Raw genomic sequence first — 26111 nt, forward strand, 5'->3', positions numbered from 1 at the left:
CGCTCCAACGGTCTACGCGCGCTCTGATTGGTCGGGGTTTTCGCTTAATATCTCCTTAACGAAGCCCCATCCGACATTTTTGCAAAGGAAATTGTTGTTCAGAATCGTCTCAGCTACCCCCCATTTCCGGCTCCTCCCCGAGTTTTGGGACACCCTGTATAATAATCTTATAATCCAGGTACAATTTTAGAAGCGCGTCAAAGAAGAACTATTAAGTTGTCTAAAAAATTTCTTTCGTTTCATTAATACGTACACAATATTTTATGTTTTATGTTACCATACATATTTTTATAGAAAATATTCTAGGTAAGATTTACAACTATTGTCCAAACGTAACGTTCGTAACAATCAAAATGAAACAAAGAGATTAGAAATGAGGATATGAGCAGAGATTGGGACATTTACGTTAGACGGCGAAACTCGAAGGGCACTTTGGCCCTCACACTCGAGTGAACGTAGTTAAAGAAAAATATGATATCCTTATGGCCGAGCGCTTCGCAAACTTGCAAAGTTTGGACGAAATTGCGAAGGAGGACCGTCGAAGGACATCGAACGGCAGAGCGGTATAAAATGATTTTGTCATGTTCTTGGCATCGAGTTTCGTCGCGGAAACAATGGCGCGGCAAGGCGGGACGATCGGTGGTGTTCGCAGGTTAAGTAGTACATCGGTTGGCTGTGATTCGAGACGGTCCACGGTCGGTGCGTCGGAGTGAAAAGTTGCTGTACCGATGCTGGACACCGTGGTGGGGATATTTTGCGCATCATCCCCCTAATATCTGGAAAGCACCCTGACCCAGATATACGTACGCGCCGAACAACTGGACGGTCCTATGCCAGGATCATCCGACGGCAAATGAAAACCTGCGCGACATTCGTTCTGGACTTTCGTGTTTATTGTTTGCCGATGAACGCCCAGCCGAATCCCAAAATACGAGCACCCGGATCGTGTCGTATTCGGTGTATATTAGACTGCAAAGCGTAACACTTTGGATCGCTCTTGATGCGGATCGGAACATGTAACTTGCCCATCCGATTGGTTCGATTGGTACAAACGTGTTCATTTTGATGGATAAAATTAATTTGTAATAAGAATACAGATGTTTAAAGCTTCTCTACGAAATCGGTCATTTCGCACGCAACCATACTTTACAATAAGCGTTCTCAAAGGTTTGTTATTATCCGGTATTAAACAAACTTCAGAATGTATGAAAAAGATTTCTGAATGATAGGGTCGTTTGTCAAGAACAATTTAGACGGAACTCGGACGTCAACTAAATCTTGGTTTATACACGATGTAAAATCAGAGTCCCGTAAACTCCTCAAAATTTTGCACTCAGGAGGTTAATGGAATTGCAGAGTGGAAATTGTGCAATTTCCATTCGATACACCCGTCAGTCGCAAATGAATTTGTACTCGTTTCTGTCGAAGCCGAGAAGGCCATCGAGCATTCCATTAGTTCCTCGATCTGCTGCATCCAATTTGCTCAGTAATTGTCGTAGTTTGCACTTGGGGATCCACGAAAAAAGTCCCGGCTTCCTCTGTTTGCACATCGACACAGAATAACCGTGAAAAATTGATGTCACCTAAGGTTAGGTTTAGGCTAGGTAGCCATTCGATTAATTTGAAGTACCTGGAAGATTTAAATTCCGGTTTGAACTTTGTACTAATTGGAGCAGCTTCCGATAAAATGTGCAATCCCGACAAAAAATGGGATCGTTGTTGCAGGGATTTCCAGTGTTACTTCAGAACCTATCCAATTTTCTTGCGTTTAACGTATAATATTTTTAATCAGATAGAAATTCTATCGTAGACAGAGATATACGACGTATATTGATATCTCCCTACTTTATTCAAAAATTTAATGATACCTAGATATGGCTTTTTTGTGATTTTGAAAAAAAAATTTTCTTCGATACGATATAAAAGCAGTATTTGTTATACAGGGTGTCCACGGTAAAGTGTGACAGATGCATATTTCAATAACCATTGATGACACGAAAACATTGTTTACATGTAAATTGCAAGATACAATGGGCTCTATATTGTGGTGTAAACGAAATTTTGTTTATATTATTAATTTAAAAGATACGATGGCGAAGTTTCGTGTTTCAAATGGAACTACATGTTTGCTTGGGGATCGTGCGATAGTGCTTTTCAAGACGAATTCATTGACCCTTAATGTATCACCCGATCGCATAGCTTTTTGTCAAGTTTCCAAATATTTTTTTTGTGCGTTTCTTTTATGCGGTCCCTATCTACCGTACAAAAACAGGTTTGATTCTAGTCTCCATGAATAATCGCACTTCTGTTTATTTACCTTCAAAACAGAATCTTTGCGAAAAGTTCATGTCGCCTAATATTAGGCTTCGTTTAAGAAACATCCGTTCCCTTCGTTCCTGACACCAAAGTTTTACTTCTGCTTTATGTAACTTTCCATCAAGATACAATTGAGAGCCAGTAATTTATCTTTTACTATAGAAAACCTCGAAGTTCCCAGAAAGGGAGTCTGGCAACGCCTTGCGTCATGCTCGAGATCCTCGGTGCCAGAACATTGCTGATCACTGCTTTCAATTTCCACCAGTTTACTCCCGCTTCTGTCGTTGACTGGAATCCTGCCTCCATCGGTTGATCTTTCAGTTTTAGTTCAGTTCCGGAGACATGGTGGTGCCGCAATTCCTAGTTTCCGTACTGTGCCGCGTACTCGTGATCAAAAGAGGTAATGAAAAACCAAGTTTATTACTGTTGAACTGTGATCAGCATATACTTCGTACGGTGAAAACTCGCGGCAAGTGGTACAAGATTATTTTCGTCCGTCTTTTCAGTAATTACAGCTAATGAAGGTACGGGAATTTTTGCGGGTAATTATTGCCAGGATAGTCCGAGACTGTAATTAGAGTGAAATTACCAGTGATAAAGAAACTGTTGAAACGAGGAACGCCGGGTGCCAGAAACACGCGGAGGAAATGTTTTTTCCTTAATTAAAAGAGTTGTTCTCGTGACGTGTATGTGACTATGTGCTCGGAACGAAGTAAGTGAATAATAGCAGCGCTTGAATTGCGGATTGCTTTTAACTGGCCTGCTTTTCATTGAAATATTCTGAAAGGTCCCTTTCGAGAAAAGCATTTAGTGCTCGTGTAAACTCCAGTTCCTTCCTGCGCGGAATTTATGTAAATTCTATCGATACGGCCAATTATATTAGGAGGTTATTTAAATCTTATGAAACGATGTTCTATACAAACTAGCATATGCATCGAATTTGCTTGATGTATTTATAAACAACAAGAATCGTTACGCATCGCTTGGTCGTGTAAGAGGATCGTGATACTTTCTCTCGTGTACTACAAAATATATCTGGGTGAAGGGGACTAAGATGCACAGGATGTAACAAGAACTTATTAGCATTAATGAACGATATAGTAACTAGTGCGTGCATTGCGTGAGCTCTATTAAGTGTAGATGTAACCAAACCTGAGTTTCTTTCATCATAATCGTTAAGCGATCCTGTTTGTGTCGATAAATTCTCGCGATTAAGGTCAACGCATGAACTTCAGTTGCAGAGTTGCTCTGCTATTTAGGTCAATTCTCAAGAACATTAATCTACAGTGGGTGATCAACTTCTTACGTTCAGACGATGAGTTACAAATTTTGCTTCTTTAGTGATGTTATGATTTCAATAATAGTAAAATATATCTTTTCTTTTTCTTGACGTATAGATAGACAGTTTCGCTACATTTTTTTGACGAATTTTTAAAAAATTACATAGTACGCGAATCTTTATAAAACTAACAGTGATTAAAACTAATTGGATATTTGGCGATGACAAGTAATTTGTTGCAATAAAAAATTGCCTCTGGTAATCTCTTTACCTTAAATATTGTTACAGACCACTGGTCGCCTTAAGATTTGTTAACCATTTTGAATCATTTATTAGGTCAACTGTAGAATGGTTTCGCGGCATGTGGTCGTGTGATCGTTGCATCGGTTACGGAGAATGATTTCTCGTCGCTTCTAAATCACGGCTATCGAGCCACAGTTACATTAGGTTAAGAGCACTCGGTGATCGATAGCGCAAAAGTCTGGGGTGCTCGAAGCGATTCCGTTCCGCTTGCCTTTTCGCACCTCGACTTACGGACACGCTACACACCAACGCTCGCGGTTGATTAACTCGTTCTATGCGACTTAAACTCGCCGTTTTCTTCGATCAGGTGCTTTCTCTAACATTCTAACGGTCTGTAGTGAGGCAACAAAAATGGCGAACGTTGCAAATCCCGACAAAACATCTCGCCATGTATTGGCAAACGGAAGAACTACCACTTGAAGCTCCAGCACCAGCAGTCAAATAGACTATGGTTAGGTTAGTGTCTGAATTAAACATTAGGTTACTTTCGAATTGAACGTCAGTTATGCTAGACGATGATTACACGAGTGTCTGGACCAGATGTAGGTTAATTTCGAATTGAAAACCAGATATGTTAGACGACGGTTAGGAGAATGTCTGGATCAGATTTAGGCTAGTTTCGAATTGAACACCAGATATGTTCCATCCAAGTACCGCTGCAGGTTTAACTAGGTAACCGCAAGTTAGCGTGGGTTAGGTCGCTATAGGTCTGGGTTAACATCAAGGTATACAGTGAGTCACACTGTATTCACACTATTCGTATTCCCACAACTGTTGACTACAGACTTGCGAGATTCGTTTAGGGCAGGGCTTCTTAAACTTTTTTCATTCACGAACCCATTTATGATTGTGATTTTTTTCGCAACCTCAAAAGTGTAAAATAAATTAAAAATTGCACAACCCTGTTTGTCCGGTGCAACCATTTATTTTAAATGGGTTGCTGTACGAATACTTCTTACACCGAGTGTATATCTGGAACATTTCTATAATTTCCAATTTAGGAGAAAAATAACATTTACTATACGGCGCGTTCGTATTTGTTCATACTTTAAATGTATGAAACATTAGATTAAACAAATAAATATTGCCTCCATTTAGATTTAAAAAAATAAAAAAGGATGGGATGGATTTTAAAAATTATTTTTCCATGATCTTCGAGCACATCGAATGGATATTTCAACACGTTTTATTACACTTGGAGAAATCGTGCAAGCGAAGGGTTGAAAGTTTCGTCTGAGATAAACAGAAATACCATTATGAAACTTCTTGAAAGCATGCCAAAACGACTCGAGAAGGTAATATAAAATTGAAGATATCAAACGTTTTAGTGGACATGTTTATACAGAGTGAGGTGCTTGCGATAGGTCATCTGCATAACTCATTCAATTTGAATGTATCTATAGCAATTCCTTGCGAAAAAAAAATGAACTGGCTTCTGTATCAAGCATTGGCGGTCTTAAAATTATTCGTAGAATTTGTAGATTAAAAGAACAATTGCAATGCGTAAATGGTGAAATCAAAGTTTATTTGTTAAATATACGTATCAACATTTAATTCGTCACAGAACAATACAAGCAATTCTGTCGATGCGGTGTAAACAGTTATAATCGACTAACAAACAAAATGAAATAATCGAAATGTTATTCTTTCGAAGTTTTCAAACGGATACTACTATTATATGTAATTAAGAACTCTACCTCGTGTTTCTTCGTCAGACTACAGCGTGTAATTAAAAGAGATAAGAACCATTGATCTACGATAATAAAATAAAATTCTCAGAATGTAAACATCTTATTTTATCTGAATCCATCTCGTCGTACATTGTATACACGTAATATAATACCTAGATATGGTCACAATAGTTAAGTAGTTTCATATGAAGGAATTAATCATGTTTAGAAGTAATTGAATGATTTTTAAAGGTTTTATTTTTCAAGATGACGCACCGAATAAAAGAAAATTTATGTTATCATTTCGACCTACTTTTACACAAAAAATTACGTTCTATTTAAATTTACTATTATTCGAAAATGGAACATGGTTAACGTAGAATTCTGTGAAGCAGAATGGGTTAGCCCTGATAGTGTTCCGTCGTCCTTGCTTTCAAATTCATTGTTACTTTTTTGGGTAAATGAATCCGTTCTCAAAACAATAGTCGACGAATATAAAAGGCTTTCCAAAAGGAGCTTTAGAATTTTGTTTTTTAAAAATAAAATATGCTTCTTAGCAAAGTCATGGTGAACAGTTAAATACTTATTGAAGTATGATATTTACGACGGACATCGGAAGTATTCGAACGCTACATGAAAAAGTTTTTTGGCGTAAACTGTTTCAGATAATCCTACGAGGTGCTAGATTGGTCACCGCATTCGGCTTCCCTACCAGACAGCTTCAAGGCGACTGGTTATATCTCCATTACTTTTCCATCCTTCTTAAACAATAAAAATCGTTTTGTAAACTAGAATTATGCATTAAAAAGTACCTATGACTCTGAAAACATATGTACATTCCTTACCCTCCAAAAAAATATCATGAAAATTGACTAACATTTGGCGTTCCATAGGGAGTGCTCGCCTTAATTCATTAGTAAAACGTGTTTTCACAACTGATCGAACTTCATTTTTATGGACACTTTTATTGGCCACAGAATACAAAATACAAAATACCACAGAATACAAAAGTCACCGAGACACACGTGTTTTTCACGTGATGTAGAAATTCGCGTTTTAGAAACTTGTGTAACGCGGGAGTTTGCTGCATCATTGGAAATTGTGACAACGGTGGTTCGTAGTATGAAAGGAGACCTTTGATAGAGACGACGCGTATGACGAGCGTCGATCGGCAACGCACGCGATATCACGTGTCCGTTCTCAGGTTCAATGACGACGACCGCGACAATTGGTCGAGGTTGTGAGCCGCCATGCGCGAACTTCGACGAACATTCGAGATAACGTTTCCTTTCTATCGCCAGGTGAGGTTCCGCTCCACGTTTCGCTGCTTCCATCCGGTACCTGTTCGTACTGCTGTCCCATCAACTTGGACCGCGACATCGATTATCTGTTGTACACCAGGTACGTTGGTTCGCGTATCGATCGGTCTAACCTTTGTCGCGGGAAAGTAAGCGATAGAAAGCACAAATTGGTTTGCATTGGCTCACTAAACTCCGAACAGATTATCTGTATGTTCGACGATGGAAAACAATTCCAATGCGGTATAAATTAATCGTGCAACTTAAGAGGATGCTCTTTTATTTTTAGTATGTAGTTTTAGGGGAACTGTCATGATATTTTTACAGGCAAAGTAATTGGCATAAACTTTTAAAATTTGGTACGTTTATTTATATGTGTGTATACATTCCATATCGTTTATATTTTATTTAAAAATAAAATCCTACAGTCAGTTTTGGTAAATGTTTCAGTTTTGTAGCAAACATCCGAGGTCTAATAACAATTTTGATTATTTTCTCCTTGTGCTTATGTCAGACGGAATCCAACTTACCCGACCAGGCTGGACATCTCGAATCCCTACTCCTTGCGGAACAGTAATTTCGACAACCGATATCCAACCGTGATCTTCATCCATGGATACAGCGACAGTGCATCCGGAGGTAGCTCCACTACAACTCGAGACGGTACTTTCACTTTCTCACGATTACTACATAGTGCGGTCTATACGGTCTGTTACAATCGCGTAATTTATCATAACTGCTTCAACTTATCAATAAATCCTGTGATTCTCTTAATGTTCTGTTCTTATTCATTTTGAACCTACTTCAAAAATGAAAAGGTTATCGATTCAACCCCGTATATACAGGGTCTACCCGTTAAGTAATGCTACCATTTTTTAGATATTTCCGATAGTGCGATTAAAAACTGTTGTAGACGAAAGTTTATTAGTTCTTGATGAGCCACATGTTCCCATATTTCTATGTCTGAAGAAATCCTTTTTACGTAAAAATGTAAAGGTATGCCTCTAGAGTGCAGCCTGCAAGACAAATTATAATAGTTTCAAGAGAAATACAATGATCCATTGTGAAGATCATTCGAGGTCACTCGAAGTCAACTGCAATAGAAAGTAAATTGTCTGCTCGGTACGTATCAGTAATTCTCAGCAGGTGTTTACATCTCACACAAGAATCCCCCCCTCCTATGAAAACAGAAGACGCGCGAACGTGAAGTTTCTCCAATCTGAGCGATTTCTTTCAGTGTACCTCAAGCGAGGACAACACAACGTGATACTAGTGGATTGGGCAAAGTTGGCAGGCTTGCCTTGGTACGTGACAGCTGTTCGAAACACGAAAATCGTTGGACCTCAAGTCGCTCGTTTTGTGAAATGGTTGGACGCTCAAGGTGCAGTACCTTTCTCAAAGCTCCATGTAATTGGATTCAGCCTCGGCGCCGAAATCGCTGGGTTCATGGGAAAGGCGTTAGCCCCACGAAAAGTAAATTTCAAACTTAAAAGTCAAATTCATGCTTATTAACAAACAAAGGCTTTTGTAATTTTTTATACATATTCCTTTCTACATTTAAGATCATCACACTCTTTAAATAAAAAGAAAATTCGAATCGATATACATAAATGCCAATAACGTGGGCGTTATCAACCGATACATTTGAAATTTATTCGAATATTTCAAGTGTGATATATTTCTACGTTTGCTGTCATGTTCTCTGGTCCTACGTTTGCATTTGCATTCTTTCATTCCATCCTTCCACTGTTTTTATTATCTTTAGGTAAGTCCACTTCTAGAGGTAAAGAATGTTCTTCGTGAAAAGTATCCACTGCCTACGATTGAAACATACGTATAATACATTTCTCGAACGACTCTAAACACTAGAGGTTCCGCCGTTAACAGAAAAATTTGCTTCCAGGTCGGTCGGATCACTGGATTGGACCCAGCTTATCCTCTCTACAAGAACACCGGCAGAGAGGGACATTTGACAGCGGCTGATGCGACGTTCGTAGACGTGATTCATACCGATGGCGGAAACTTCGGTTTTCCGAATCCTCTGGGTCACGTGGACTTTTATCCAAACGGTGGCAAACCGATTCAACCCGGTTGCACTCTGGGAAACGTGATCCGCCGAAGCGTTTCGCGTATCATCAATCAGTACAGTAAGATTTTCAACGTCTTACGAGTTAATTGAACAGCTAAAGTTAAATTGCCGCTAATCTCTACTTAGCTGCTAAACTAAAAGTCTCGATTCGTCGCTAAATTGTTTATTCGATGTTCAGTTGTTTGCGGACACAATCGAGCTTGGATGCTGTACGCGGAATCCGTGACGAATCCTTCCGGGTTTCCTGCCAGCCGTTGTCCTAGGTGGCGTCCAGATATTCGAGCAAATTGCATATGGACCCCTGAGGTTTTAATGGGATACGCTGTGCCGTCGACAGTTAGAGGGAAGTTCTATTTGAGGACAAACGGAAACCCACCTTACGCCAGGAACATGACCGGATACATAGGGAAATGACAGGCATCGGTTCGAGTTTGGATGAACCAAACGAGTAGTACCGATGTTACTACCGATCAACTTGTTTGATTCCTTTAAATCATGTCTAGAAGACATTGTATCGCTACCGTAAAACGGGAGGACTTGATTAATTTCAACGTTTCTTTTTCCGCTCTAATCATTTCACAGCGGTAGATTTTTAGACTCTTTATTATCTCGTACAATTTGTCTTCGAGTCGGACGATATTTGTTCTCAAGTCTCGCGTTTACGACGCGCACAAGTTTCTCGTCAAGTCAGGAATAATTGTTACCACGGTATGGTAAAATGCGTCACGGTGGAATTTATGGTTCAAGGATTTAGAAGTTCGCTAACTTTCGTCGGGCCACTTGAGCAAGATACCGCGTATATAAGTTTTCTGCCTAGCGATGTGACAAATCTATGTAAATAGTCGACAATAAAAGTCTCCATTTATCGTCGGACAAAGTTTCTTCCCTTTGCGATTAGAGGCATAACAAGCTGACCAGGATGCGCCGAGACAAAGTTGAACTATGCGTGGTTCTCGTGCCGCTTTCGATGCACCTTGGCTGCCCTCGAAATATGGAAATTCCAAGGACAAGTACTTCCCTATTCTCGGTTTTAGGCGATCGATAACGGTCGCTTGAAAAGACCCCGCGAGTCGAGGGTAATTGCGTTAAACAGTTTATAAGCCCCAGTCTGGCATCGAGGCGCGCTGGAAACAGGGGCACGGTGATGAATAAAAATGTTGGAAAAAAGCTGGCGGATTTCCAATACCTTCTGATGCTTTTATTTTGCAGTGATTTCGTTGGATGACTGAAGAACTAAAAGTCTGTGAATTCAGCACTTCTCCGTTCGTACCTGGCCAATGCGCACAGATCCAATTTTAGGGATACTTGAGCAATGACTACTTCCATCGGTACGTACTATTGATTCTCAAAAACGCCCCTTCGGAGAAGATGATCATCGCGGTTGCATCAAGGAACGTCAAAGGAATGAAGAATGACAGCGATTCGAACAGAATAAAAAATTGTCCGCAGGAAGCAGTTGGGAAACGCTGTCCGTCGAGTTGCTCCGCACAGAGGAAACATACGTCAAGCATTTGTCCCGTGCGAATCAGAAATTTTCCACAAAACATTTACAGATATCCGCGCTTCCACTGGCGCCAGAGTTCTTTCCAATTCGTCGTGACAACAAAGACATTTCTATGAAGCTCTGGCTACCTTTTCCCTCGCTCCCTTTGTCTCCCTTTGCCAGCGTCGTGGGTGGTTTCCAATCCATAACGCTCGGACGGGCATCCGCGGGAGACAATGGTTTCCCCTTTTTTTCTTCGTCAGCCTTTCTCACGCTCGCCGGTTCGTTCCGCTGCGAGTAGATACGGCCCTTTCACCCGAAAATGTCGAGCAATGTAAACGACAGAGAACTGCGTTGTACCCCGTCAGTCTCGATCTCCATTCAATCTTATCAACCTCAAAAACTAGTGCACCAGACGACTATCCGCTACTCTGTATCTAGAATGTAAATGTTGACGCGAAATATTTACAGGAGAATACACAAACTCGGCACGTGTCGGATGCCTTGGAAAGAATCCGAAGCTCGAGTGCTCAAAGGACCCTCGAGAAGTCGATAGCAATAGAAGTAGACGTTCGCTTCACGAGCGTCTAGAATGTGCAACGTAGCCTAAAAACGGTTATTGAAATATCGCGAGACCAGTCGATGATTTAGCTAAACGTGACAAGTGTCTCTCAAATTGAAAACAGTACAACTGGATTCCAGAAGTATCTCGAAAGTTAACAGCGATCGCACTTGGATGAATCTACGGTATCTTTGGCATCGGTACGTCCTCGGAAACATTTCCGCGTGGAATGAAATACAATTTCAGAAATCAATAGGGTAGTTCATGTGGGAACAGTTAGTTCAACTTCTCCTTCGGTCTCTCCGACCAACCACGGTTGCTCCATCTTCGATCACAGGGAGTGTTCCGTCGAACAAATATCAACTTGTGTTGGGTCGGATGTCATAGTCAGCCTTTGTAAGCCCTACGTCTACTTACTAAGTAGTGCTTAAGCACGTCGAAGCTTACAATAAAGAGCAAACCTGTACGAACCACACCAAATTTTCTGTAACATATTTTTTATTGCTTAAGGGTACTAAAATGAACGAATAAAGGTGATTTTACGATTTTTACCGAGAAGTCTAAGCGGTGTATACGGTACTTGTACTTTTCTGGGAGAAAGTCGTAAGTATCACTTTTTTCACAGTTTCGATGAGAAGGCCTCCTTAAATAACTCACGAAGAGGGAAAACCAAATCCTTGTTGTCGAGGATCAAAGAACAATGGTTTCTTGCCGCAGGCGTCGAGCACGCTGCAATATCTCAGCGAGAGCTTCGGGCCTCTCGGTCAGCGAACCCGGCACTTTCGCTAAAATATTCAACACTGACAGGTCGATAACGATCGACGACCTATGGCCAGGGTTATAGATGACCCTAGTCTCGAAAGACTGTAGAGGCCTGAGCGTGCAGTCCACACCTCGCCACGTTTCACCACATGTCTCCTTACTGCCATGGAAATCCCACGAGTGTCGTGGCCAGCTGTGTCGCGTCCGGAAAACCTACGCGGATCTTCCGCGTGAAAAACAGTCACCACAGCCGATTACTCCCTCGCAAACGCTAATGGTGCTTCAATTAAGCTTCTGCTGACGCTGAGGGTTAATATCTCGGAGTAGCTCGCTCGGATGAGCACGAAGCATTCGGGATATTAGTGGAACGTTGACTTTTTGTAAGGCTGTCTCATTGACGCAACGGGGAAACATTAGTATTCCGCTAGGAATCGCTTTGCTGATGATTGAATCGAGTGTACTTCGCTTTAGAGATCCACGGTACAGCGAGTCTTGCAAGTGCTTCTGATTAAAAAAATTCACTTGAAATTTTAAATTACGGTTTAGCGAGTAGTCCATACACAGGTATAGACTTTGGAATGACAAAAGTTTTCAGGCGACCAGAAAGCCGGTATATATTCGTTTGAAACTCAATTTACCGTTGATTACACTTGCAGCTAAAGCCTTCAGTGGCTTCTATGCATGCAGTTCACGTTTCATCGTGCTGTGGTACATTTTGGAAATTCCCTGAAGAACTGGGTGCTCTAGGATCTAAGTTTAATGGTAATTTAATGTGGAAAAATAGCGAATCCTGTATCTTATGGTTTGGTACCATCTCGTTTATTCGATTGATTACTTTCTAACCATTATGTCAATAATTGGGTAGCCGTTACCACATTTAGTTTTGAAATCTCGTAAAACACTTCTGGGTCTATATTTTTTGGACAATTCTAAGATGATTTATGGTTATAAAATAAAAGGTACGACCATTTGGAAGTTGAACGTTAAGATCTGCTAGATAATTCACCAGTAAACAGTTTTTAAGTAAAGGGCTTAACGACACTGAAAGATGTTATCTAAATTTGGAGATGCTTAAGTGGTCCATTGTGTCAGCGATGACGGAGATTCCGCTTAAAAGCACGTGTGAGTAGATCGACAGCTGACTAGAGTGTTTACGAAGTTTGACGTCTTTTGAGAGTGTAACAAAGGTTCGCGTTTCTACCGAGGAAAATGTGATTTCGTAGCACATCTCCTCTGCTTTTAGAATATATAAATTTAAATCGTTTTATCTGCTGTTGTTTTCGTACTATATATGTACTTATTAAGTTACTATTAGTGCTTACGGTGACACTGTGTATATTTTACTTAAGGTAGTAGTCCTTTTTTCTAGGTTAAAAAATATATATTTTCTTTGGTAAAAGTCGCGTGCCGCGCATGTCCCAAGGTACAGAGCATCGAGCCAAACACTGTTCTCGTGTGTTCAAACAATCGAAACAATCGTTGTTTTTTTGGAAAACCCACCCCCAAGTTTAGGCCTGTCTAGATGGTGAACGAATAACCCCGCATCAATGCCATTAGCGGATCCGGACGCGCAAATGCTTCATTAGCAGGTCCCCAAAAAATCAGATTTCTTTAATCACGCTTTCGTTGGCAAATCGGGGCAGATTTGAAACAGCAGCAAGGGGGCCGGCCGAAGTCAGCGTTCAAGATCGAAGCGGTACGTTAACAAGGTGCTGCAGCCCGTTCGTGGTCAGACCAGACTGGAGTCCAATAGAACGTGGTCTGACCATTTCTCCATGCGATTGATATCCAAGTATACAAGCAGCTTGATATTTTTGCCACGTCCAGTCAAAACTACGAAACAAATTCTTTAGTTTTTGTTACACTTTTTTGATTATAGTTGTCTATCAACGTGTACAACACGGCATTTCCAATTCTCAACCGTAAAACTCTCGACGAGCGTGGCACGTAATTCCAGTGCAAGGGGTGGAGTTATTCGTTTCAGATAGAAATAAGTTAGAAGTAGCGACGTTGGTACTTTAGCCAGCTGCGTGGAAAGTCCGACCAATGTGTGTCATGCCTGAAAGAGGATCACGAGGAAAGTATGAATTACAGAAGGAAATCCCTCGGTAAATTGAACCGAATGAGACATAATATCGTTATTGGCTTTGTCGTCGCGGTCACTGGTAGCGGTAAAATCGACAGAACGGAATAACGTCTGGCCGTCCGGAATTTGAATTCCAACCGAGAATCGTGAATTCCCATCCCGCAACGGCTGGGGGTGCATTGTCCTCTGCGGGTGTAGGAAACGAAACACGAAATGTCCGACTCCCGCTTCCTGTTGATAACTCTCGTTATCGATTTTCCTTTGTTCCTACGGCTGAGATTATGGACACGTCAGAATCAGGCGACCCTAGGCGTCGTTTCACCCTCGATACATTATTTTGTGCGTGTGCGCGGTCGCCCTTGGAGAAGGTCGCGACGAAGGGTTCTCCTCCCCTTATATCCCTGCTTGCATCGCTTTCCTGACGTGTCGCACGCTAGGTGCCCGAGGTTTTGCCTGGCGATTTCAATCGCCGAACGAGGCATTTCTGAAAACGATCGGGGACGGAATCGTAACTTGCGGCAACCCACATGGAAACAAAGACGTTTTATTGCTGAACATTTTGCGGTGGGTAATAGGTTCCATAGAATCGTCACGATATCGTTTCCTGTGATGTTTAGGGAATAGTTTTCTATCTTTTAACAGTTTTGGAGACAGAATCCTCCTGTTCGATTAACCTAACTGGACGGTCCGTGATACAAACGGTAATAACTTTTGCAACTTTTACATTGTTTTAATGCGATTTGGTACAAATATTTAGAAAACCTTAAGCAAAAGTAAGTCGGGATAGCACAGCGACACTTATCGACAAACGGAAGGTAAAGTGTATCACCTTTAGTAGACGATAGGTGTAAGTGAGGCATTTTTAGATTTCTGCTTCGGCAACTCATTTATAACTTAAGATACCATCGGTGGCGTGACGGAGATGATCATGGAGCTCCTAGTCTACAGTTTTACGAAATGGTGAGGACAGTTACAGAACAAGTTCTCGCGATGTAGTGTTTGGATTTAGTTTCTTCTGGAAAATTTCACTAACTCGATCGTAATATTCCCAGGAAGATACAATGAGAAATGTAACATATTTGAATTTGTAGATGCGTTTTAATCATCACAGTTATAAATCACAGTTGCCGATTGCACGAGGCTAGAGGTTGCTTGAGATTAAGATATATCGTTGGTGGGGGTTGACTTTTGAGGGAAAGGAGTTGATCGATATCAGAGCTATTTATATATAACGTTAGACGTAGAAATCTTAGTTCAGATTTATTTTTCAAAATTTGTGTTCTTGAAATTTTAAGAATGTTTTACGAATGTTAAAGAAAATTGTTCATTTATTCATCGTGTTTGAGATATCCAACAGAGCAAGGCACGGAAATATGTCTTTTAATAAAACTTGAGTCCTCATTCGCGGATGAAATTCGATGCTGCGCGCAGCAATGACCCGTCGACTCGCGTTGAATAAACAAAGGCGGCGGCGGGGGACCGGACGCCTCCGTTTTATGTTTGCAGCGCAAATTGTTCCTTGCGCGCCGGGGATGCTGCACTGGGCGACTCAGTCCATACGGGAGGCTAGACATCTTCGCTCGTAACCAGCGCTATAAATATCCTGCATCGCGTATTCCGGTACGCCGCCTTTCGATAGCGACCCCAATTTAAATCTTTTCACCGGTTTACCCGGAGTTTTAGAAAACTGACACGACCGAGTACGGCAGTGGGCACAATAACGGGAGCAGTTTCTTTCTTCGCGTGGAATTGGAGTGTATGCAAGCCGTTTCGAATACGCCTTCCGTGACGTCATGTGATTATTTCGACGAAGGAGAAGCTTCCACGTGGCCGGGAGTGACGCTCGAGGCATTAATGCCTCATTAACGCCCTCCGCAAATGACGCGATCCTTCGTCACGTCCCGGCACTCGTTTTCGCGTCCCTCGTTTCGGTCCTTTTCCATTCTCGTCGCCGGTTGCTTTCTTCTGGACCCTTCGGTTAATTTAAAATCAGAAATCTATCCGCTGGTTTGATAAGGACACCGTGCGAAAGGTTACCCTCAAACTTTAACGAAACTTCACAGCTGGACAAAGGCCCATGAGTATTTGATCCGCTTACCGTCCGAAGCATACACAACCAGTGGCTTCGGAATTATTTAAAGGGCCATGACACTGTAACGGTCCAAAAAAAAGAGAGGTTTTTTTTCAGGAATTCAATGTAAATAAAGTGTACGACGAATTGTTTTCAAATTTTTAATGTTTCATGGAATATTTGAACAAACAGAATCCGGGCTCATAGTGTGAAAAATGTGGTGTCATTCGATTTAACATTCGATGTAACGAAAAATCGCTGTTGGTGACTGCTAAATTTAAAAATATTAAAATTTAAGGAAATGACAGTGTCTTGAATAAAAATTTTGATTTCTACGTTAAAAAGGTGACTATTTCCTTTCTTAGTTTATGCATACGGCAGTACGCGGTTCAAAACATTTACGATCTACAAAATCTTATTAAAGTCCAAGAGTTACAATCCACATGATTCCCTTTGTAAAACTAAATAATATCGTCAGCAAACCATGATTACACAATCCAATGGAAACAATTAATTATGGATTTGTTCGAAATTTATTATCATTCCGCGGGGACCTGTTAGATACATCGAGAACCAGGCTACTGGCTTCCTTCTTGAAACTGTCTAAGCGAACCTTGGAGAAACATAAATGTTGATGAAGTTGGCTAGGGTTTCGCGTGCAACCTGAACTAGTTCAAACGATTATACGTCTTCCCATCGAATCGAGAACCGTGTATGAAGATCCGAATCAGAAACGGGGGAAGAAACGAGGCAACACAGTGGAGCTCTATGCTTCAACTGTTCGCTGTATATGGAACCTCATTAAGCTTGAAGATACCCCCAAGTATCATGGCCATTCTATTTTTGGTGCATCCTACAGTTTGTCCAGAATCTCGCCCCAGAGTAATTAAGCCCTTTGTTCCAACCGTTCTCGCTTTCCCACCTTCAATCCTCTCCATTCCATCTCTGGCCCCGTTCCGGGCCATTTTGTAAGAGGCATCGAACGTCGAGATTAATCTCAGTCAGTCTTTGCACCAGGTCGACGTTCAATTTCAAACGCAGAGGCAATTTAATCTGTCGCAATTTCAGCGGTTTCAGTCACAGCGGTTGCCCGATATCACGTGAATATTTAACCCCTCGGTAGAAACCCCACCACTCGGACCGAAACAAATTCTGATGTTTGTTTACTCTCTCCAACAATACTGAATATTTAATAGAACCACTTCGTATTTCCCCTCTTAACGTGGTACCACTATACAGTGCAATGCGATTGCTTTTGAAAGTACAAACTTTTAGTGGGGAATAGGCGGAGCGAATTTTTATTTCTGAAACTAAACGTCGGATAAATACACTGTAAATATAAAAAAGTTTCGTCTTGTCGTACTGTATAAGGATATATTTTTTACTTGGTTTTCTACTTGGGCGGGGTGCTTAAACTTCGAGCATGACCCTGGCAGTAGTACACCCCGTAGAACTTCCAACAGAAATCGTCCTGCGGTCAAAGGATTAATTTCGATGATATTTTTGAAATATATTCTTCAGCCATTGCACTTTTTATGTATATTAGGTTGTCCAGAAAGTTCGTGCCAATTTTTAAGAAAAATTCAAAGGCACATTTGAATGTAATATATGGTATATTTATTGAATTACATAGGTACCATTTTGTTCCACAACCTTTCTTAGACCCGTACCACCAACCAAAAATCGCCAAGGACTTTCCAGACAATATATAAATCCCAATATATAAATCCCAATATATAAATATATCCATTTCCTAAACGTTTTACAGTATTCTCCCTTAACGCGTTCGTCTCCGATGCACCATTTACTCCTACCTCCAGAAATTCAGCCTCGAAATAATCCCTGTCTCTCGCCACGACCATTTCTTCTCGCACTTCCAGTCCATTCCAGGCTGGAGCACTATTCTTACCAGTTTCGTTCCATTACAGGAAATTATACGCGATACGGTTTCATCCATCGTAGCAACTGCGGCCAGACAATAGCGTTGGATCCACTCACGCGCTGATACTCCAGGGGAAGTTCCACGGCGGCCATTAACGGCAACGGTGGAGAAAGCCGCATCGTCACGGAAACTCCGAATTATGCCCTCCAGCCAGAACGAACTTCCATTGTGCGACACGTTCCTCTTTATCGAACTGATTCGCGGATTTCACTGAATATTTCCAGCGCGTGCCGAATGTACAAAACTTCTCGCGGCTATCGTTACTTTGACTATTATTCCTTACACTTCTCCATCCGCAACGTACTCAAATGGATCCATCGGATACAAAACCGTCGAGACAACTTCGGAGAAAATTATTCCAGAGAAATGACTCTGATTTGTAGATTACATAACATTTATCGCGCCTGAAGAAGAAATGAAGAATGAAAGAAATGAAAGAGTCGTAAATGTCCTGCGCGTGCCACAGTCAGCTATGCAAATATAAACTCACTTGTTCATTTTCACACGATGTGTCTGACATTATAATACGATTCTTACATGTGTTGTAAGCCGAAGGATTGACGTAAAGAATTTTCCGAAAGGAGCTTTAGGATTCCTTTTATTAATGCAACGCAGATGGTATAGAATATAATTTATATAATATATTTATATTTACGCAGCGACCTGGTGTAACCATAAATCTTGGATCAGTACTTGTTCGAAAATTGTACGATTTTAATTTGCTGTGTTACACTCGGGTCGCATACCACTGGTCTTCCTTGGCGTACCGAAGGAGCATTTTTATGTTAATTTTATCGTCAGGAATTACGGATTCTGGCCAGTCGAAGCTGTGGGATTTGCAAGAGTTGGGTAACAGAAATTATTAAAGGAAATGTTCTATTGCGCAATAAGCGTAGGAATATTTGTTGCGATGCTTAAACCGTGCAACGCTTTTGAACTAATAATCCGATCTCGTGGGCGTAGTAAGCTCTTGGGGGATTGTTTCCAAGCGCACAAAAACTAACAAATGTTGCTCCTCTCTGCGAGCACGTTTTTCATTATAGATTGGACGCGGGGATTACGGAAGAAAGTGTACAATCGCTAATCAACGTGAGATGATCAAAGAAGATTATCGCTCTGGATTTTTACAAATTTATTTACGTTCAGTTGTGAAATCTATCAAAGTTTTTACAAAAGGTTTTACAAAAACTCGTATCTGAAAAACCTATCCATAAAAAATGATTTCCCGGTTTACCGAGAAATTAAGTAATTAAAAATATTTTCATAATTTTTTCGTAACCAGGAATAGAATTTGGAGTGACGTGAATTCGCGTCAGTGGTCGCGAATGTGGTAATTTTAATGTATAAGTTATTTTGCACGAGGTTGAAATCTAATTAATATTGAGAAAATTGACTGAACCGCGTATACGATGCGGTATATTCATCTACGGACAGAGAACATTATGAACCCCAGCGGTGTTAGTAGTTGCCCAGAATAATAGCATTTTGATGACTATTATGATACGTCGGTAGCTGAACCACCCTTATCGTTTCCACTAAAGTAGCAGAGCATGAAGATAAACGAATATCTGTTGCAACAACGTCGTTACCTTTTGAGATTACTTCACCGTCCAAGTGCACGCTTAAGAGTCTCCCCTTAAAACTGAAGGGTTAGACCCGAGAGTAATTAGGTCTACGATACATTCTACGGTCGAATTTTAGCTTCACGCGATAAGAAAACCCTAACATCACGTGTACACCACACTGTCGATCGATTGTCAAGGGGAAAACTGTTTGCACTTTCCAGTCGATGTGTCTGTAGTAACTTATAATAAAAAGCACATTTCGAAAACTTCGCTCTTTGTAAGGGATATAGTTATTTCAATCAGCTGAATATTCGAATTGTCTTCTGTGCATCTACTATACTATACGATAGCATTTATTTAAGATGTTAGATTCAGTCAGAATTTTCAAAAAATCGATCTGTCCTTGCATTTTCTTAAAGTACGATCTCTTGTAAATATTCTCTGCCAAATTTCAAGTGAATCCGATAAATAGTTTTTGAGATATCTTAAAATTACTAAAGACAATGACCCTCGGTGCTCGTACCAGCGCCCCGAAGCAAAACGAGTGCAAAGGGTTAAAGTCTTCTGTCTGGCTTGTTTAACATCCTTAAGAAAAAAAAACACACCGGTACAGATCGATTATACAGATAATCCTCGAGACCTGTGTTCTGGAAAGTGAACAAACCTCGCGTAATCCCACGGAAGCGGAAAGCTGCATCGATCGGCATTCCTAAGGTCTGCGCATTATGGGGGTTCATGCGGCCGACCTAATGGTATTATCAACCCTTAATGCCGTGCTGGTATGAGGTCATTGACCAAGCGGACGCCGGTATATTTTTAAATCCACTTTGCTCCTCCTAATTAAGCTCGTTTCATTCAGGAAAATTAAAACGATCGCGAGCTAAAAATGGCGCGAGCCCACGTACGTCGAGGTTACACGGCGCGCGTCGGTTCATTGTTGCAAAGGAAGTTCACTGGCACCGTTCACGTGTTATCTATTACCAGGGCCGAGGTCAATTTGCTTTGCTCCTTTTAAACAAACTCGATTACGCTCAAGTGAAAACGTTGTGATATTTTCAAATCTGCACGAGTGCATTTGACGCGCAGAGTAATAGGGTGGCTATTCGTAGATGTCGATTGTTTTGAGACGGGACGCAACTAAAAAGCTATGTTTCGATAAATTTATATTCATCGAAGTGGAGTAACCATATTTGAATTCATTGACAGGATTTTCAAGCAGTTGGATAGATGCTTTACTTAAATTTTGCTATCATTGATATACCAGTCCTGAGCCGCACACACTTGTGGTATTTTAACTATCAATTTTTCCAAAGTTTCAGTTTTCGTTGCCTTTCATTTATTCCTTTCCTTTCTTCGATTATTTACCATAAGCAACATAAAACGAAAATAAAAATGAAAATAATTTTTTAATTTTCGTTAATTTTGATCTTAATAAGGTTAATGATATTTTCATTTTTCAGTTTAGCATTAGATGTACGGTCCGTTTTAGAGAACCGAAAGTTTATTTCTGCAAATAAACTGCACCATATTGTTTTAACAACAAGAACTCGGCAACAAACCCACTTTATTGCAAAATAACCATTCTTGTTTTTCTCTGAATATTTTACCGAACACTCGTATCGATCGATTGGTGAGACTTCTCCGATGAACATAAATCCAAATGCGAATTTATGCTAAAACGTAGAGAATAAAACGAATGAGGTCACGTTTGTATTCATTTCCATCGAGTAAACACAAATATATACCGCTGTGAAAATATAATGAAAAATATAAATTTCTCTCCTCTACGTGGATGAAATTCAACCGCTGAATAAACTTAAACGCTCCCGGTTATGATTCGATTACTCGAAACCGCTGTGGAAATAGTTACTTCAATCTAGGAGTTACGCCTCTGGGTAGTGAAATGAAAAACGCGTTCCCTTCTGAAATAAATATTGCTCGCGTGGTTGAGTAATACTCGAGGGATCACTTCGACGTGTACCGACGTGACCGGAAACGCAAACAAGTGGAAGTATAATTTTTCAGGCTCGTCAAACAGGGTATATCAATTCTACTTTCACATTCCATTTTTTTCCTCGAAGTAAAAGAGATATGTAATTCATCCAATATGCCAAAAATTCTCGATACATATTTCTGATAACATTTTTATGCATTACTCTACATATTCTAAACTATGCGATCAACATGCTGTAAAGGGCAAATTTTATCTTCATGAAATGTCTCAAACGATAAAATGATACTTTCTTATAAAGATTAATATATTATACCTACTATAAGCACCCTTAAAGTTCACTTTATAATTTTCTATTCATTTTTAACGTAAGAAACGTCTAATTAAAAGGCCTGGCCTTTCACGACGAAGTTTTTATGAAAATTCATGTCTCGTAGCAATCCACCGTCGACACTTGAAATGGAAAGTAAAAGCAAAAATTCTTAAGTACTTCGTTGGTCGATGGAAAGAAACGTTTTCTTGTACGACAGAGGCATTTGGCCAGGCTAGACGAACGACGTTAAGGTTCACGTACACCGTGCGATGGAGATCTTAACGTAGAGGTGGCGTGCACCTTATCTATTACGGCGTCTAATAACAAGGTACGAAGGTTTCCGAACTAGCAAGAAGGACTCGAGTTTCCAGCAACTTCTACCTGCCTACATTCGCGTACCTGTATTACTGCCAAGGTTCCATCGGTGACCTCTGAATTTTTTGAGAAACGTTCACGCATGTACGCAGAATAATTCAGAAAGACAGCACTTTGTCAGCCGTCCAAGAGGATTCTCGTAAACTGTGTTTCCAGATTGGTCAATTTGCAGGCAAATTGGTCTACATATGGGTGACCGTACTTGCAAGGCCGGGTACTCGTCGATCCTCCTGGGACTTCGAGTTCACATTCGACCGTTTATTCGCACGCGAGAGCGTTTATGAAATTTTTAAAAACGAGGAAGTCCGGACCTCTAACGATATCCTCGATGACCTAGTGATTCGTTGCAGTCATTAATGAACCCCCCAGTATTGTTATTAAGGTCACAGATCACTAGGCTGTGATAAGGTCTTAAAATTCCAAGGCTTTGATTGGTCGTTTACCGACACGCGAGTTAGCACGGGTCCACGATTCGATTTGCCAGCTGAGTTTCGTAATTGAACAGCCACGATGGAACTTTTCTAGGTGTGGTACGTCTCGGAAACGGCTACCAGCTGACTTTTCTGTTCCAAACCTCGTTATTACGTGGTAAATTATGAATAGACTGCGGATTTTATGTATTTATGATATAAACTAATATAATAAGCACATGCTAAACGTAACCAAAAGGTATGTGCAGTTATGCAAAATGAAATAACAGTATTATATTGTATTAATTGTAGAATACATTCAACATACATTATGTATATTTTATGTATGTTTTCTATGTTACTGTACGTCATAAATGCATAAAATCTACAGTGTAATTATGAATATTCGAGTACTTTACCATAACTATGTACCGATATGATCCGAACGAGTCCAAGCATCCCTTACAATAGAAAGGAGTATATATACGCCCTCGAGAAATGGGCTCAGAAAAATGTTTGTATTCGTTAAATCACTTTTTAAAAAATATTAGCTCTAGGAAATGGTGAAACGAAACATTTTTCTATTTACAGTTTATTCATGGGACGCTTAATAAAAACTTCCATTTCCCACAGTATTCAGATCTCAACATACGATTTCACAACAAATTTTTTAAAAAATTTCCGTTTCATAGCGAATATTACACACGGCTTGAATGGAAAGTTCAGCTTTTCGCGTACGTCTCTGACGTGGCATGGAAGGTGTCGAGAAGAAATTTCTGCAGTTGTTCATGGAATGCTTCTATCGATTTACGCTGTCCAAACTGACGACGGTTTCGGGAAAGAAGTATCCCGAATCATCGTAATTACATTCAGCGGAAACGAATTCGCGGCTAGCGATAATCCAATATCAGAACTGCTGGAATATCCCTGTCGTATCATAGTTTCCAGGGTCCAATAGGACGCGCGTGGAGGGACCGTAAATCAGAGGAGCGACGGCAGGTAAATGGATTCGAGAAATTCCAGTCGGCAGGACACGAATGTTGGCCATACTAACTGTACCAAGTATCCGAGCTATCCCCAATCCTCGATCCACCGGCCGTGAATACTGCTCCTTGGCAGGCTTCCTGACGGGGACGCTTTTTTCATTTTTGTTTTTGGCGGGCTCAGCCAACTCCTCTTACTGACCTACTGAACCACAGGGGATAGTGGTGATTTTTGAAGGTGACCCTCCAGCGATTGCTTCTCCCGCTGACACATCTCGATATAATTCAATGGAATCGAAGGCGATCCCGCGCGAAAAGCACACGAAATAAATTGGATTACATGCCATCTCGACACTGATACGCAAGAGCAACCGAGCAATCCTAAAATAAACCAATTATCCGACAAAACGTCAAAATTTCAGATTTGATTATTTGACTGTGGTGCCTTAATTAGCGTTAGCAGCGCGTGGGTAACTCGGTGAGGAAAACTATTGTCAACAATTTGAGGCTTGAAAAGCCACGAGATGCGTGATGGGTAAACTGAGTTAGCGAAGTTCAAGATTTGTGCTTTGGTACACCCTGAATTCAACATACAGTCGGAACGAGCTTGTGCTGCCGGATATAGACAATCATCAACGAAATAGTTGGGCAATCGATAGACGAGACGACATTCGACTCATGTCGATTCGATTCCTGTAAAAACATTGACATCGGAAGAAATCTTTTATCCTTTCGCGCGTACGATGATAGCCTCTTAATCATATTATGCGATCTAATTTAGACAAGCACCATTCGCGCGATCGAGACCGTCACACTATTGCCATTCCTATACGAACTCGAACCGAAGAGAGTCTCTCGCTAATGGGGAGAGAACTAAGTCAGCCGGTGCACGTCGAGCGTACAAAAATCAATACGTATTCAGAGTTTCTAGTCGTAAATCTTCGGCACACGAGCGCTCAGAGGAGTAACTCTTGCTCGAGATTAAAACGACTCCAGCTAAAAGAACGAATCTGTTTACTATGGTATTCTAGTTGAAAAAATTGATTTTATTTTTTTTTTCTTAAATATAGTTTCAAAATATATTTACAAAATCTTATGCTCGATCTCTTAAAATTAACGAAGTTGAAGCCGTTTCAAGAACAGAATTTTTTAAAAATGGTTAAAATGAAAAGTTGAGGTTCTCGAGGACCTTGAGCGACTATAATTCGTACCACTCATCTTAAGCACTATAAATCTAAAAGTAAGTCAATAGATATGACTGTAATTATTAGAAATTACACAAAAGCACCGTTATTTCTTTTTCCAATTAAATTGGTTGAAACCTACATAACGCGAGACACTGGATGAATATTTTTTACTTAAAGGAAACGATCTATGATCGAGAAGGTTAACATTGCTTGAAATTTCAGTGACCACAAGTATACGAGGCATCTAGTCTGTGCATACCAATAAGCCATACGTGTCATCTGAGAATTAGGCTACGAGATGCTAGTACATATGTCAAACGATGCAAATAGGCTAATATTATTGCAGAATTATATAGGGTGTGGCCGAATATTATCTACAAACAGACACGAATCCTCGTAAAGGAGTAAGAAGAAAATTTTATCATTTTTTACTTAGTTTTCGAGAAAAACGAGTTTGAAAATCTATCCTTTGCGTTAGCAATAATAACTAAGATATTGTTCACCGACCGATTTATAATACCCATAGTGTTTGTATACATTAATAATACAACTTAATATTGGCACCATACAGTAACAATACTTTTGTATACGTACAGACACTCATACATACATACAAACTTACAATTAGTCAGTAGTCATTTCACATTGCTGGGTGAATCATGTGTTAGTTCATGTGTTAGTGTTAATCACAACTGCATAAGCAACGAGTAGATTTTCAAATTCGTTTTTCTCGAAAAGTAAGAAAAAAATTGTAAAATATCATTGTTTCTTTTCTCTTCACTTTTTCGTAAGGAATCACCCTATACACGCTTGTATATGTTATTCGGTCTTACCTTGTATACATAGTTGATCAAGCGTATCGTGAAGTGCACCCGAATTAATTCATTAATGGTAACGTAACGTCCCGAAATGGTGCATGTCGAGGGGCGTAAAACCAAGAAGACCTTCTAAGCTAAGGGGAGTACTCGACAAGGCTTGACGTATACAGGAATAAATGGTTTTACCCTTCAGGAGCTGATGCAGAGTCTTTCTAGCGAGCGGTGATCACGTTATCCTTAGGTAATTGAACCCTTCTTCACCTACCGTTACGTTAGCTCTTTCTACTACACCCTCATCCTTTCGCATCTGTTTTCTGGAATATAGTATCTTCGACAATCGTCTCGACTCAGCTATCGTCCCTAGATAATCATAGTCATCGTTGCACCTGAAAAGCTTACATGCGCTATTCTCAACGTACTGATAAGCTCTCCATTGATGCACACGAATGGCTATAAAGGAGCACGTACATTGGAAAATCTGACATTTAAAATTCTTATTCCCTCCTGATATTTCGGGCAGGCATCCCGATTCGTGTACTATGTACGTGCATTATTCACTGACCTTTTAGAAAATACCGCGAGATTCCAATGAAAACGTAATGAGTCGCGGTAAGCGGTCCATTCAGTTGGATTCACTTTTTTGGAGAA

General features: G+C 40.5%; 2 protein-coding genes across 2 annotated transcripts in view; one reads left to right on the forward strand and one right to left on the reverse strand.

The window, feature by feature from the left end:
- Window positions 1-26111, reverse strand: part of LOC128874331 (fl(2)d-associated complex component-like) — a 50842-nt gene that overhangs the window by 18694 nt on the left and 6037 nt on the right. The gene's annotated exons all lie outside the window — the stretch shown is intronic.
- Window positions 2579-9832, forward strand: LOC128874332 (pancreatic lipase-related protein 2-like). The gene is made up of 6 exons (XM_054118982.1): window positions 2579-2716; window positions 6870-6969; window positions 7381-7529; window positions 8104-8339; window positions 8770-9013; window positions 9134-9832. The coding sequence occupies exons 1-6, from the start codon at window positions 2659-2661 to the stop codon at window positions 9367-9369; spliced, it is 1023 nt and encodes a 340-aa protein (XP_053974957.1). The 5' UTR covers window positions 2579-2658; the 3' UTR covers window positions 9370-9832.

Source organism: Hylaeus volcanicus, chromosome 3, assembly GCF_026283585.1.
Source record: "Hylaeus volcanicus isolate JK05 chromosome 3, UHH_iyHylVolc1.0_haploid, whole genome shotgun sequence".
Taxonomy (NCBI): domain Eukaryota; kingdom Metazoa; phylum Arthropoda; class Insecta; order Hymenoptera; family Colletidae; genus Hylaeus; species Hylaeus volcanicus.

Coding starts and splice junctions, on each gene's coding strand:
- LOC128874332 (XM_054118982.1), top strand. CDS start 2,659: ATGGTGGTGCCGCAATTCCTAGTTTCCGTACTGTGCCGCGTACTCGTG. Junction 2,717..6,869: donor CGTACTCGTGATCAAAAGAG/GTAATGAAAAAC, acceptor TTCTATCGCCAG/GTGAGGTTCCGCTCCACGTT. Junction 6,970..7,380: donor GATTATCTGTTGTACACCAG/GTACGTTGGTTC, acceptor TGCTTATGTCAG/ACGGAATCCAACTTACCCGA.